This window comes from Cricetulus griseus, chromosome 6, assembly GCF_003668045.3.
Source record: "Cricetulus griseus strain 17A/GY chromosome 6, alternate assembly CriGri-PICRH-1.0, whole genome shotgun sequence".
In the NCBI taxonomy this organism is placed as follows: Eukaryota; Metazoa; Chordata; class Mammalia; order Rodentia; family Cricetidae; genus Cricetulus; species Cricetulus griseus.
In genome coordinates, this window is record NC_048599.1 from 37,301,568 (window position 1) to 37,318,096 (window position 16,529).

The following is a 16,529-nucleotide window of genomic DNA, read 5'->3' on the forward strand; positions in this document are numbered from 1 at the left end:
TCAACTTTTCTTGCAGTTCGCTCCCTTTTCAAATGTCAGCTGCTCAGTAATTATATCACTATCTAATTTATCCTGCCAAAATAAATAGTCATTTGACACCGAACTATTGGGACACCAAATACCTGAAGATCTAAAGAGTATATAGCCAGAGACAGGTGATATTGTGTCTGTAGCATCTGTTTCCAGATGTAAGGAACCACTGAGTTGCTACTGTCATCTCATCCCTGTGAAATTCATGAAGCTGTTACAGGAATCAATCAATGTCTTCTTTAGTACAGGGACTATGAAAAATTTCCATTCCCATAAATAAATATGCTCAAACTGAGTTTAATTTCCATCTTAACAACTATGTTTCTTCCAACAACAACATTGGTGCATATATTGTGATAAATATACAATGTACAGTACAATAAAAATATACAACTTGCCACATTCACCTGCTTATGCATCTTTCCATCCCTGAAAATAATCCCAATTTGATGACTTTGGTGTACAGATTCATTTCATGGTAAATAAGAACATGATTTACCATAGGAAGTAAGCAGCCCCATTTTTTTTTTTCAGAAAGAAAGGGGAAGGAGGAGGGGAAGGATGTAACAAGCAAGAGAAGGAGATAAAAAGGAAGATTACATTAAAGAATAGAGAACAAAAATAAAAGAACATGTACTTACATCACCTCCAGTTAACCATTTACAAGCACAGCCATTAATTTAGCTGAGCACTTCACTTCAGATTCAACAGATATTTGTAGGGGAAATATTAGCCATGCCCTCTTGGGGGCTAGCACAGGTGACATAGACCATGAACACTGGGGTGTGGTCAGAGTGACATAGCAAGACTTAAAATATGAGGGTCGCATCCATGGGGATCTCTCTCTGTGTTCCATGGTCTGCCTGGTTGACGGGACTGACTCCATCACATGAGTACTTTCCTATTAAAACATCTGTTCATCAAACTTGCTCTGACTCCTTAGCAATCTGCATTTATTGTGTTTTGCTATATTTGGTGTCAGCACAGGATTTTTATTCAGAATCCGAGGGTTGGTCATGGATTTTGGTGGGATTTATTCCCCTGCCACATTGGCGCCCAGGTAATTTTTCATCTTCACCCTTGGCAATAACGGCCACAGAGTTTCTGGTGCTGTTTGTGCTGAGAGGACCTCCAGGCAGCTACAACACCTGCCGTGGCCAATCAGCCTAGAGGTTTCTTTCCTCCATACACAGTCTCTGCCCTGCACCTCTGAGCCCATTCCAGCTGGGCCTAAGTACTAGAGACATGCAAGAAAACCTGTTGCAATTGGGAAACGCTTTGAAGGGACTCTCGAAGGCCCCCACATCAAGAAAGGTCTGGTCATTCCTAGTCACCTTGGAGGACAATCTTTCACAGGACAAATAGATACTACATTGCCTATTTTAAAAAGTGATACTACTCTAGATGGAAGTTTGGCTAGTAATGAGGAATCAAACGTGACTGGAGGAGATGATAAACGCATATTTTGGCAAATTTCTATTAACGATAAGAGGCCTCAGTTGAAAGTAAGAATTAATAATAAAGTTATTACTGGTTTAGTGTGCACTGGGGCAGATGTAACTATTATTAACCAAAAGTCCTGGCCTCAGAGATGACATCTTAGAGAGGTGAATGTACAATTTTTAGGTATTGGAACTCTATCTAGAATTCGACAGAGTGTTAACTGGGTGGTCTTCATTGGACCAGAACGACAGATAGGATGGCTAAAACCATATGTTGCAGACATAACAATAAATGATCTATTACATCAATGGAATACTCAGATTAATATTCTTCCAATATTGGATACAAATTATGCAGTCTTTAGATGGTAGAAAAAATGTGGTAAGACGTTTTGGGAAACAATTACCAACCATCCAGACTGTACAGAAACTAAGTACAAATAATAAGCCTTCAGAGGAGCCAAAGGCCTTACCCTTAAAGTGGATTACAGATGACCCTGCCTGGTTAGGACAATGGCCTATGACCTCTGAGAGGCTAGAATCTTTAGAAAAGTTAGTACAGGAACAGCTAGAGGCTGGGCATATAGAAGGATTTACCAGGCTTTGGAATTCACATGTATTTGTTATCAAAAAGAAGTCAGGTAAATGGAGAATGCTGACAGATCTGGGAGCCATCATTAAGATAATTCAGCCAAAAGCACTCTGCAGCCTGGAATGCTGTTGCCTTTGATTCCTAAGGGATGGCCAATCATAGTCATTGATCTGAAAACATTGTTTCTTCACTATACAATTACAGGAAAATGATAGAGAAAAATTTGCATTTACCATACCAACTCTTAATAATTCACAGCCAGTTAGGAGATGGAAGGTTTTGCCACAAGAAATGCTAAATAGCCCTACTTTGTGCCAGCACTTTCCATAGTCCAGATACTGGACTATGGAAAAAACTGCAGGACTGAAGTAGCCGGTATACTTCAAAGATGTACTGACCTCTGTATGGAAACCAGGACATGTGTTACATTGGGGAAGGGGTTTCACCTTTGTATCTACAGGAGAAGGAAAAATTTGGATACCATCAAAGTTAATCAAGATTTGAGTCAAAAGCGTAAAACCTCTGGATGAGGAAGAATGACAGGTAACATACCAAGGTATATCTCATAAACTAAATAGAAACCCCCCAAAGGAAAGGGAAGTGTTTTGCTTTTATCTTCACAGGAAAACTCATCTCCAGAAGTCAAAGGACATTGCATGGGTAGATACTTAAGAAGAGAAAGTAGCTATAACCATCAAACATAAGCACATGCCATATGGTAAACTTTACATCTGTCTCTGAGAGAACTCTCTCTCTCCTTATTTCCTAGTCCCTATTCAATTAAACCAATGTTGGCTTTAGAGTTGGATTTGGTTTTCCTCCTCTAAATCCAAGAATGTTGTTAAAATAAACTTCAGAGTTTCTGTATTGTACCAAGAAGCCAATTGATGTAATACAGAATAGAAAGAAGATTAGGGACTATCATTTGTCTTTTCTTGGCTTCATCTCTCAAGGTGTACATCCTTTCATAATTCTTATTTTCCCATGGTTGCCTTTCTCAGTATGCATACATATACAAGCAAACATTTCTCTGCTAACATTTATGTTTGAGTCCCACATAGCCAATGAAGACCTGCCTGACAGCAATCCCTGGACGCTTCAGAAAGAAAATGGGCCACACCTCCTCGAATACACTGGAACCAACTTGCTTTGTTTCAACTGACACTCTGGTCAGAACTTGGGGCACTGACTTCAATCAACACAAGAAATTCAATCAAGATAAGGTCTTTAACCTGGACCTTCAATCAATCATCTCCCACCAGACACAGACTGGAGTTAACCCATTCAGGACTTTCATTACACTAACATTTCTTCCCACAGGACCCTACAAGGCTGTTGTCACTCCAGTTAAGCAGGAAGTAGAATGGAGAATATCCTGCCCCCTTTCCCCACTGCTGACACCTAGTTAGGGCTAGTTTCCTATTATTTAAGATTGGGTTTGGAAGGAGGTAGTCAAGCTTGGACATCTCTTTCAGATGACTTTAAGTTTTAGTTGGAATAGTTATAGTTAAGATGTAACATTAGTAGATTATTATAATTTTATGTAATTCACCCTTATGATTGTTAATGATAGATAATTTACACTGTTAAGTTTTAATCCTCTTTTAGACTAAAAGGGGAATTGCAGGGGAAATGTTAGCGATGCCTTCTTGGGGGCTGGCACAGGTGAAGCAGACCATGCACACTAGGGTGTGGTCAGAGTGATGTAGCAAGACTTTAAATATGAGGGTCTCACCATTTGGCTTTCTCTCTGTTCCATGGTTCACCTGGTTGTATGGGACTGACTCTATTATGTGAGTACTTTTCTAATAAAACTTCTGTTCATCAAACTTGCTCTGACTCCATCGACATCCACATATATTGCGTTTCACTTTAGATATTTTCCATTTTTATTTTTGTTTACCAATATTCATATAAATTCAGTTCAACATTGCCTGCTAATTTTATTCAAGAAACACATTGTTAATCCTTCAAATTCATCTTCAAAAATATTAAGGTAGACCTAAGTCCAAACTCAAAATGACCAGACCAGAGCATTGTTTGAACACTTCTAAAGGCTTGATAAAAGCTAGCTATCCAAATATGCAATTCTTAGTTTTACATGTATTTACTTAAAGTAATCATATCTAACAATTATTTATGTCCTTCATTAAAATGATGAATGTCACTTCTGAGCAGCTGAAATGGGTGTCCTCCTCTTGTTGATTTTCCTTTTAAAAAAGTTATCATTAGAAGTACCGATAAATTTACTAGCATATATATATATATATATATATATATATATATATATATATATATATATTCCAAGATGTAGTCTCATATGGATATCCATTTTACAGGCACTGTAGTCCCTTGCTTGAAAAATGAACTATTCATATTGACATTTATTTATTATTCCCAAATATACATTTGCTTTGCTTTTCTTATAGAGATCAAATTAACTGTGGGTTTTACACCTTTCTCCACTTTTTGAATTTCAACTTTCTCTTCTGATAACAGCTTCTTGGGGCTGTGAAAAAAGTTCAGTGGGTCGAGTATCAATTGTGAAAGAACGAAGCCCTGAGTTGAGGTTACCAGCAACAATCTCTGTAAAAAGCTGAGTAGCCCTGTAGGTCTGTGCCCTACTTAACTTTAACTGTACACTTGACACAGCCTAGAGTCACCTAAGAAGGTAGTGTCACTTGAGGCATTGTCAGATCAGATTGGTCCATAAGCACATCTGTAGGGGACTGTCTTTATTGGTATTTGAAATAGGAAGGCAGCCCACTTCCTATTATAGTATTATTATTATTATTCCCTTTGCTGGGGCTCTATAAGAAATCTAGCTTAGCATAAACCTGTAAGTGAACTAGCAAGCAGCAGTCCTCTATGCTTCATGCTTGAGTTCCTGCCTTGACTTCCCTTATTGATGTATTTATAGGTCAAACAATAAATAAGTTCCTTTTCTCCATCAAGGAACTTTTATTTAGGACATTTTATCATAGCAACAATAAAGAAATGAGGGCAGACTATAATTCTAGTACAGGGGAAGAGGATCCCAGGGAGTTTGTGGTCAGCCAGTCTAATCTGGGAGAGAAAGAGACCTTCCTCTCAAAGAATAAGAGGAAGACATCTCAAAGAATAAGAGGAAGCTATGGCCTCTACAGCACACTCTTAAATGCCAATTACCATATAACACACACACACACACACACACACACACACACACACACACACACACACACTTAGGAACTGATTACTTTGCAAATGGACACATTTTTAAAAAATAATTAAAAGGTTACCTAAATTATATATTAACATTATGCAAATATTATAAGGTCTTATAAGGTGTAACTGGCTTGTAAAATATCTCCTTATTTCAAGGGAACTTCGCATGTGACAATGAAAAAGTCTCTTTATAAATACAGCCTCGCTAAGAAGTACAGCAATAACATGTAGCTTTCCAAATGTTTGCAACATTTAATGCTCTCCCTGAAAACTGAACAACCACTGCTTGTGTGAATTCCCAAGCAATGATGAGGTCTCCTCAGCTTGCTGAGACCTCAAAAAAGTTTAACTTCTTTCCCACTCTACAATCTCTGTGGAATTAGAAACTTCAGAAATCCTAGCCAAGTTAACCTATTCTAGGTCAAATTAGCTTACTATTGGGCATTTATAATGTATAATGTTCAGAGCTTTATTTTCCTTGTGTAATTGAGATGTAATAAAGTCAGGGAATCCTGAAAAAAAGCAAATAAACAAATACCTCCAAAGTCAACCTTCCTTCAGAACACTTTTAAGAAAATAGATAAGAAATGCATTCTCTGAGTTCTCTCGTCTAACTTGATAAAATTCATAAGGGTGTACCATTTTTAGCTCCGGACTGTTAGGTTATGGGGAGTAAAATGAGTTTGAAAGAGTAACTGTTCACAAAAAACACATGGAATAAGCCTCTGAAAGTGAATTGAATATGAAGATGCATAGGTAGATATGCACATATGCTCACACAGGCAAAAAAGGTTAGACAGTACTAACCTTATGCACACATTGCCAAGGTAAAAGAAATGTACAATATTATGATAAACTCAGCACAGGCTATTTTCTTTGCACAAAGACTGAGAAGGAATGCAAAACAAAGAATTCCGAAGTACTTACAACTGATCGGAGGTTATTTTCTTTCACCAGCTTCAAGGATGATTGATAGCAATTTGCAAGGTCTTCCTTGTGGGAACCATTAATGTGACCTCTGGCTATTGGCCCTACAGTATGGATGACATCTGCAAATGCAAAAGAAATGACAGCTGTATAAGTGACACACTGTTTACTTGTTAAACAATTGGTGCTGTATTTTTAATTTTCGATGTTAGTGTTAGGGTTTGGAGACAGGGAAGCTAAGAAATATTGATGACACAAATGCTCCATTATAAAAGATTCCAGGCACTATAGCCTCACCAAGTCCACTTTCCCGGGAAGGTGACATTGGAGAAAAGAATTTCACTACCATTGAACTCTTCCACAGGTATTGATCAGGTCCAATGTGACAGATCATCATATAAGATATACACAGTTGGCACCCTGACAGAAGACAAACCCTTGGTGGGACATAAACCAAGAAATAATTACCTGAAAAATGAGCCTCTAAATTGACAGAGGAAGGAAGATCCAATGCCAGACACAATTCTCCTTGTAAATAAGACATTATATAATGTAAAGAGGATCTTCACAATATCACCAAGAGGATTTTTATCACAATCGCAATCCTAAAAGTGAAAAACTTCAAACTACTACTCTTAGGTTTAAAATGTTCAGTCTCCACAAGCATGAGCTGTACTGGGAAGAATAACATGTACACACACTTGGCTGATGGTTCATGGCTTATTTTTAACATGAAAACTCTCAGAGTAATCTGTTCTTTACAGCCTCCATGTGGATTTCAAAACACAAAATTTCAAAACACAGTTTTTACTTTTGCATGTAAACCTCAAGCACCCTGCTAATTTTCCCCCATTTTACACACACAGAGAGTCTTCGGGGAAGTGCTGGCATTGAGCAGGGGGCCTTGGGCATGATAGGCACATATGTTATCACTTGATTCACAGCTCCCGTTCCCACACTTGGAAGTTTTTAAACTCAGAAGCATTGCAGAATCAGATTATCCTCATTTCAAAGTAAAAAACAAACAAACAAAAAAGATTAGAAAAAATGAAGTTTTGATCCAAATTACTTGAAATACTTTTTACCTTTGTCGTCCTAGTTTTATATGTTAATTGAATAATTAGGACATTTCACTGACATAAGTTACAAGAACTAATCAAGTTTGATCAAAGAGATAAATTTTGATCTATATTAGTAGATTATTATAATGAAATGAAATTATTTACTTTGGCTAATCAGTCTCACTTAGTTTTAACAATGACAAGAATAAGAGTGATTTGTAAGAATGGGAATATGGCACAGTTAAAATTGTATATAAAATTTGAATTGAGACCCATAAACTACCATGCAGGGAAAAAATCTTTACTGGTCTCTGCTAAATATTGAGACCATTATATGACATTTGAGAAAGGCCCTCTAAGCAGGATTTCAACAATTAATTCTAAAACAATATTTAAACTCTTGCCAGACAATATTAAAGATGATGTCGTTTGATCAAAGTAGGCAGAAAATCTACACCACTGAGCTCATGCTGATGTTATTCCACAAGTAGGCCTGGTTCTCATTGTGGTGAGAACTGCCCCAGCATAGAAGTGGAGAATAAAGTGAGATTGTGTTTTATAACTGAAACAAAGCATATAATGATATCATTATTTTGTAATAAAACAATATAAACTACATATATTCAGGAAATACAAGCTTTGTATCCTATGTAATAAACTTCCCGGGGACTGTTATGTTAGCCACTATTTTTAAATGGATGCTAGACTCCAGAGGAGCAGGACATGCTATATTTGATCCCTTGTGGTTACTTGTTTGTACCCAGCCATGATGTTCCAAATCATTTAATGAATACAAATGTGGGAAAGTTTGAGACCAACAATACGGAGTCCTCAAAGGCAGGATCCCAGAGGGTGTAGTCATATATGAGTTAATATTAGGACTCTCTGGGACAAAATTAAAGATATACCAGCTATTGTTGTAGGTCATCTCTAGGCATTTAGTTTCCCCTCATAACTTACTTGTGGCTTTCAAGGAGGGAGTTACAGAATGGTATTATCAATATCCGTTTGACTGTTAGAACTTGTGCATGTATTATACTTCATAGATGACCAAGGTACACAAATTAAGCTCTGGGGAAGGTTGTAGGGCCACTTTGGCACACTTATTATTACTGAGCAAGTTGAGGCCTGGTTTCTCTACCACCCCTTACATAATAGAACAATAGGACATACTCATGCTTCTTATGTGAGGCTATGAACCTACTTGATGCAAAGACAGAAACGGTCCTAGAGGAACTAGTGGGAAGAACAATGTTGAGGAGGCACCTATGAGAACGCATAGTGGTTATAAAATAAAAGCCCTTCCTATGCTTTTTTTTAGCCATCAATGTCTACATAACTTAAGGGAGATTTTTGAAACATGATTGCATGTGTTTCTGCAGCTCTCCATTTCATTTAAAAGTCAGAGAACAAATGAGCTTTTCCAATATCAAAATATTGATCCCTGTATTTTATGCTCTATATTAAATTTACAGTATCAAAGATCAAGTGTTATTATTGATCAACACAATGACCTCTCAGATTCACAAAGCAGAGGATGAATCGATATGAGGCTTCAAGGGAAATTCTTTTCATTATCTTAATTGTTCATTTTACTTATTAGTAACTACTCTACATTGAGCTCTAGTCAGGGAGATAGATTCTAACTTCAGTTTCACCTCTGAGTGATCAAGTACCCATGGTAAGCCATCATTATATGGATCCCTGACTTGGCTTCCTTATTTATAAAACAAATCAGCTATTTCTTTGATGTCATTTCTTCAGTGTTGTACAGCAACATTAGTATTTAACATTAGAATGGAGGCAGATTTAGCACAGAATGATATGTGGCCATTAAAAACAAACAAAAAACAAAAACAAAAACAAAACAACAACAAAAGTACTTGAACATGGTTAGGAAGCCCAAATTTTTTATCACAAGGATTCCTTTAAGTATCCCAAATACCATAGGCTAGCTATCATTTAACATCTTTTGATTGAATATATTACAATTAAAAATTTGAAACAAATAGCTCCTATAATTTCAAAGATCCTTTATATTAATTTCTATTTTCAAAACAGAATAGCATCTTCACAAGATGCAGATACATATGCATGCAAAAATCCTGGGCAATGCTTTATCTTAAGGCTGGACTGTGAATCCTTTGGGACAGACAATAAAATTAGAATTTCTAAATTCAATGCTTCATAACTGGCAAGAATTACAAAATGATGCATGTCATTGTTCATAGGGGTAGCTGCAGCATCTAAGGGACCTTCAGCACAAAGATAGGAACGTAGACAGAACATTAAACTGTAAATCCTGAGAGCTCACTACCACTTAGAAGACCCTAGTCTGCTACTATGAGCTGTGTGAACTTGGGTGAGACTCTTTCCTTTTTTGGGTTTCAGTCTTCAAAGCTAAAGGGGGCTGTATCAGTCACATCTCTTTTTATTTTTTGCTGTGACAAATACCTGAGAGAAATGGCTTTTCTCCTTTAAGAGCAAAGATTTATCATGTCTGATGGTCTAGAGGCTTTGGTCAATGGAGTGCTCACAATGCTGTCTTGGAGGAGAGTGCTTACCTTAGGGTACCCAGAAAGAAGGAGGAGGAGAAAGGACAGGGGACAGTATATATCAATATCAATATCTATATCTATATCTATGTTTTCAAGGACAAAAAAACCCAAGTAGTTTTGTTATGTTTTATTATATGCTTATTTTACTCTTTCTAATACTTAAGAAACTCTATGTGTATAGATGTTCTGTCTATTTGTATGCTTTCACCAAAAGTGTTTCTGCTGCTTATAGAGGTCAGAGAAGGCATCAGATAACTGGGTACAGTGTTTACAGTTGGTTACTGGGAATTGGACTCTGGTCTTATGGAAGAGCCTCCAGTGCTCTTAACTGCTGAGCCTTTTTCCAGTTCCACATTTCTCTCTATAATGTTCAAATTATGTAAGTTAGAACTACCTACTTGAAAATTAAATTATTAGAATAGGATATGGATTGTGAAGACACATTCCTAGATCCTGTTTATCCTGTCTGTACAACAATTGCTAGTTCATGTTTCAAAGATAAGCTGCTTTTTATTATAAATATGAAAATGTTATTAAGAAAAAAGCACAAAAAAGACACAAGAAATTGAAAACAGTAAGTCTATCAGGTATATCATGGTTTTATTTTGTTGCCATTCATTACTTCTCTTATGAGAATATTATTTTAAGGTATGTATAAGTTAAAGGGCAAGTTTCTGTTTAATATTTAAGGAAATGGAAATACTAATTATCTTCATTTCACTATATGAACATTTTCTTTTCTATGAGTATCAACTACCTTTCAAGTTTTAATACAGTTATAATACACAAATACCATTCACCATAGTCATATGGAATATATTTCAAAACTACCACAATAGCCAAAGAATTTGAAATAAGTGTCAAGAACTTTTAGAGATAAAAGCACAATGCAGAAAACAGTCTGATCCTCCATGTTTAAGGACTCAAGATCTGTGCCCAAAAGAGTAGATCAATGCAAAGATATATATTATCACAAGATAACATTGTTAGCTATAAATGTTTCCAATATGTTCTACATATTGACAGAATTTATGCATATTTGTTTAGTCTATGTGCTTATTATGAATCTTACTGCTTGACTCTTCAATTTGTATACATTCAATGTCTGGCTAGCTACAGTTCTGTAAGAGGTTACTGTAAAACATGGTGGTTTAATGTAACTACATGTCTTTATGATTTCAGATGTTCAGAAAGGGAACAAGCCTGGAGTGTGGCTTAGAGTCTATCATATGCTCAAGTCAGCAGTTGCTTACCTAGTTGCAACAGAATATAGTGGGCAAAGGTTGGAAGGGTGTTGTTCTCTCTGATGACTTCATTGATTCTCTGTTTGAGAAGCATAATTCTCTGTAGGTATATCTGCCTTTCCTCACAGCCTGATAGCCATATAGCATTTTACTTACATGCAAGGTCATCTTTCCAAAAACAAGAGCATGAGCAATGGTGCCTTTTATAACACAGTCTTGGAAGTTACACAGCACCAAACACTATTTTGTTGGTTGCAACTACCTTGGAAGACACACAGCACTACTAACCCTATGTTTTGTTAGTTGCAATTGCCACAGGTGAGAAAACACTTTGTTTCAAATTGAATCATACAGTCCCTTTCTTTGGATGAGAAGAATACCAAAGCCTTTGTGTGTACATATGTTAAAAGCCATGATCCACAGTTTCCCACACCCAGCTGTGTGCTGTGAGTTTTGGATATACATCTGTGTCAGTTATAGACTGTGGTATAAAGAAAATATAAACCCATTAAAAAGACTGATATGATTAGTTCTATCACTGAGTTCTCTGGCCTTAATGAGTTAATTGATGATTCAATAAAAAAGCAAGACAAGACAGGAATCTGAGACGAACATTAGGAATCATTGCAAACAATATTAAGTTTGGAGATGGTGGTGTGGCTGTAGCATGTAGATTCCAATGTCTGGTTCAGCCCAGTTTTGTTGGTTCTTTTTTACTAGAATCTGGAATGACACAGAAACTGTCAGGTGTCGGGGTCATAGAATCAGCATTCTAAGACTCTGGGAGCCCTTGTATGATGCTCCCTTCCCCAGAGTGTCTACCTCCACATTTCAGTAAGGAAAAGCAGCCTCTGAGCACTGTTCTCATTTCGCTCAGGAAAGCTAAGAGAACAGAAATGTAATTTGTGCATTTAATCAGCATATCCAATGCAGCCCCTTGAAAAGGTGTGGAAAATGAGGGGGCAGGCCCTTTTGTGTCTCATCAGACTCGAGTGTGGCAAGACAAATGGAACCTTTTCTGTTCATCTGTTTCTGAAATCAATCAGTTGATAAATCAGCTCTTGTTTTTAAGCCCGGGGCTCCCCCATCCCTATTTATCCTGGGAAATTAGTCTGAACTACATAGAAAAGGAGGGTATGGTAGAAGGTTGCCTTTAAGGGAGTACGCAGATGAGACCCTCATCGTTTCCAAAAGTATAAATTGAAAAACGTGTGAGTGGAATACCTAATAAATGCTGAATGCAGTAGAGCTATTTACATAGATTCAATCAGACTTATGCGTGGCAAAACAAACGCAGCTAAAACATTCTGTGAAAAAATATTAGCATAATGAATTTTAAAACAAATGTGAGAGCGCATATAGGTTGCTCTCATCAGTTTTCCATTTGAGGAGTGACTGTGCTACATTCATACTGTTAATGAACAGTCAGACCAAGTATAGAATCAATTACATGTTGCTTTCATTCACTCCACTCTTGTATTCATAAATATAATCGGTCCATCTAACAGTCTGCATAATGATGCCATGCCCTGTCAATCATATTCAAATCCAGTGAATTTTAAGGAGAAAACCAGAGCATGGAATTAAATTGATTTCCTTTTCTAGAGATAAGACCAGAAAACCAAGCACTAAAGGCACTATTTGTAAATCTTATTGACCAATTTATATGATAAGCGACACCAATCTACGACCTGAAAGAGAATACTTTAAGTTCAGTTAACAGGAAATTGAATTACCACCTGATCGCATTACAAAATAAATTCTGCTTTTTTTTTCTTCCAATATAGGTCAGTGTTTTCATATAAATATTTTCAAAGCTTGTTTTTTATATTATATTTCAAGAAACAATCAATTTTTCATAAAATGATCTTTCCAAAGGTGCAGCAGACTTCAGAGACAATATTAGTCAGCTCTTGCCTTGCATCAGATTTCTGAGTTTGGATTATTCTTGTGGATTTCTTTAGTTGCACGATGAGTTTCTGTGTCCATGGAGCCTATAGTCATCCAACTTCTTGCATGAATTTACACTAAACTAACAGTCACATAAACTTGTAATCTGGTATCCTTTAGCTTTTAGTTTTCTCTTTAAAATCACTTTTGGCAGGGCATTGATGGCACACGCCTTTAATCCCAGCACTGGGGAGGCAGAAGCAGAGGCAGATGGATCTCTGTGACTTCAAGGCCAGCCTGGTCTATGGATCGAGTTCCAGGGCAGACTCCAAAACAACACAGAGAAACCTTCTCTCAAAACAAACAAACAAACAAACAAACAAACAAACAAACAAATCACTTCTGATTTCCTTGCTCACCCTCTTGGTGCTGTAACTGCCTATATTTAAGATTAAGCAATTAGCTAATTAGCTGACAACCAATGTTTACATTTTTCAGCTGAGGCATTGACATTAAGGGAGCTCATAAGAATGCACCAAGTTCATCTGAAGGAACGGTCACATTTTTAAATGAGATTCATTAACACTGTTATATTTAAGACATCATATACTGAACATGTTTTACACTTTCTTGATTTCAAAGCTATGAGGTTTAAAGGTGGGGTTATAAGATACCATTCAGTCATTTCATACCCAATGTCTTCTATATTAAAAAGAAAAGTAAAGGGCAAAGTTCATCTTTAATTTTGTATTAGTTTCCCCCTCTTATGAAAGATCTATATAAGACTGTCCTTGTTCAAAAACATCAAAAAGTTGACTTTGCTAGTGCGACTGTGTCCTGTTTGAAACTGAGGTCTTATACATAGGGATTAAAAATAATACACATTGTGATATGTACAAAGGGAAACCTTAGAGTGAACCACTTGGGATCTTTGACATTTCACAGGGAACTAGGGGCATCTAGATTATAATAGTGTTATATCCAATAGAGATGGGTCATGGAGGGAGTGTGGGAAGCTGAACTCACCACAAAATCTCAACATTCAACATCAATTTATAACCAACTCACATCCTAGAAGGAAGTGAGTCAAAGATATGGCATTTCTATTGCTTCCAATGAAGGGGGAGGGAGGCCCAGACAGACAATATCACTTTTTCAAGGAAGATGATAATAAGGCCTTTGTTTGCTTTAAGAGATGACCGCAACATTGCCTTTTCACAGACATGTAAAAACAGTATTGTATTAGGATTCAAGGAGAAAACAAACTTTGCAAATCGCAAATGGTAGGCAAAAATGAATGAGTGTAAGTCTCCATTGCAAGGGCAATTCTGAACACAGAGACAAGGCTAGAACTGACATATTTGAGGGGTGTATGTGAATCATACTGGCTTGCACTGAGATCCTGAATGTGTACCCATTTTCGGTAACCACCAAAAGCCCAGACAAGAATGATTCTTCTGCAGTTGTCCACTTACCTATGGATTCTGCTTCTTTATTAAAAAGGACATATTAACAATGACACTTCATTGGGTGCTGGGGTTTGGAAATCAGTAGCTATGGCTGGCTTGGAACCTTCTCTTTTGCCTAGGCTGGTTTTGGAGTTTGTAGTCATCCTCATGTCTCTCTTTCTAAGTGTTGGGGTTACAGGTTGTGACACCATTCCTGGGAGTGCCAAGTTTATGAAGCAAGTATTCCACTCAGTCTCACCATGTGGATCATTTTTTTCTAGTTCCAGAAATGTCCTGAAGTTAGGAGTATCCTGTCCATAAGCACTTCTTGTCTGTGAATACTCCTCCCATTCCATGAGACCCAGGGAAAAATGTAGATTCCCTGAAGATGAGAGCAAGGATCCTATCTTAGGAAAGAGTTTTCAACTATTTTTCTTTTGGTTTCTGATAACATTTATATTTGATGATTACTACTATGATTTTTTAACATTTCTTCAAAGACTGGCTACAAAGACTCTTTCTTCAAATAGTATGACATTTCCCAGTGATTCCAACACTGTCTGTCATTGAAGGCAACTAGATACAACTTCATATGTTTTAAAATTGTTTCTGGGGCATTATGCTTCTGTATCTCCTATCTTGCTGTGGTACTGCCATGCTTCCTCTGCAGGGAACATGACAGAACTGTGTCTGTGTTTTCCACAAAGCCAAGAACTCTATGGGAACAGTTGCTTAATGGATAATTAGTAAATCTGTGGATGATTAAATAAAAGTTCATCCAATTGTTATCTGTCTAATCAGAGGTGATGCAGTGGATGAGAGAAAACAATGAGGTAGAATATATTGTCTTAGCCTGGGCAAGCAATGGAATCCAGTTGTGTTGGTTCTGATCATTCAACATGAAGTTTTGCAAAACCAAGGAACTGTTTCTTCAAAGAACCACCCAAAGCCAGTAAGACATTACCTAGGAACTACACTATGGATGATTACAAAAATAAGAATCCAACAGCATTGTACTATAACTAAAACTATGAGATTCTTTCCACTGACTTCTCCAAAAGAAAAAAAGAAATTAAAACAACAAAACAAAACAAAACAATGTGACTCCTTTGTCTTGTTTTGCAAGAGACAATGAAGTAACCACGTTTTGTAAAAGTGGCACTTCCTTCATTTCCATTGGCTTTCCTTAGAATACATTTCCTTTGTTTTAGGGAATGATTTTGGTTTTTTGTTTCTTTTTTTTTTTTTGAGTCACAAAATGGACTCTGACTTTCTATATGTAGTTTCAAAGTACTAATGGGAGCACCATCCACATTTCTTTAAAGGCAGGTGATATTTATATATAAGAAACTTATATCTCCATCAAAATGAATTGGAGTCTTTCTGAGACTGTTCAATGCATAGGTCAGCTCAGAACAGTCCAGCGCCTATACATCTGACATCTGCACTGCATATGTGTGTGGACAGCTCTACAAGTGGCCTTCACCATGATCTTGAGGAACACCTTTATTTAGGAACTTGGAACAGAACACTTGGAACATTGCATTGACATAACTTCTAAAAGAAAGAATGTGTGCAAATTTTGGTCCTGGGAAGTTGCATTATTCATGAGTGAAACTTATACAAATTCAACAGTATGATTGAAGTGTGGGTGGAGTGAAAAATGATAAAATATTTATGGCAATTTCATTAGGCACTTTCACAAAGGGTGTGTGCTCTAGCAGGAACAGAAGCAAGCTGGTTTTGTTGCAAGACTCCAAATCTGTCTACAACCCCACCTACCTCTCAGAAGGGACAAATTCATTCTACCCAGAAGCACTTTGGTGAGTAATGTGGAATCAGGCATTAGCACTGTACAGACAGATGTCATAGTTATCTTTCAAATGCAAAGGGGATACCACGAATGACTTTACCTCGATCCCAAACCCAAAGAAGTACTTTTTTGTTTGTTTATTTTTATCTATGGAAGGAAAACCAGATGTATTAGATTTATTAATGGTGGCATTTGTCATTTACTGTTAGTGGGCTACAATTCTATACTAGTATTTGTCCCAACTCACATCCAGACAGACCATCATTCATATATTACACAAGCTGTTTCCAGACCCTTGAAATCCTGCTTTCATTGTT

At 36.9% G+C, this 16,529-nt stretch overlaps 1 protein-coding gene across 1 annotated transcript in view; it reads right to left on the reverse strand.

Moving 5' to 3' along the window:
- The window catches only part of Macrod2 (mono-ADP ribosylhydrolase 2), a 1,968,760-nt gene that overhangs the window by 804,426 nt on the left and 1,147,805 nt on the right, over nucleotides 1-16,529 (reverse strand). Inside the window, exon 6 of the mRNA XM_035446323.1 lies at nucleotides 6,199-6,320. Within this exon, the coding sequence (XP_035302214.1) occupies nucleotides 6,199-6,320 (122 nt within the window). The remainder of the gene's footprint in view (nucleotides 1-6,198; nucleotides 6,321-16,529) is intronic.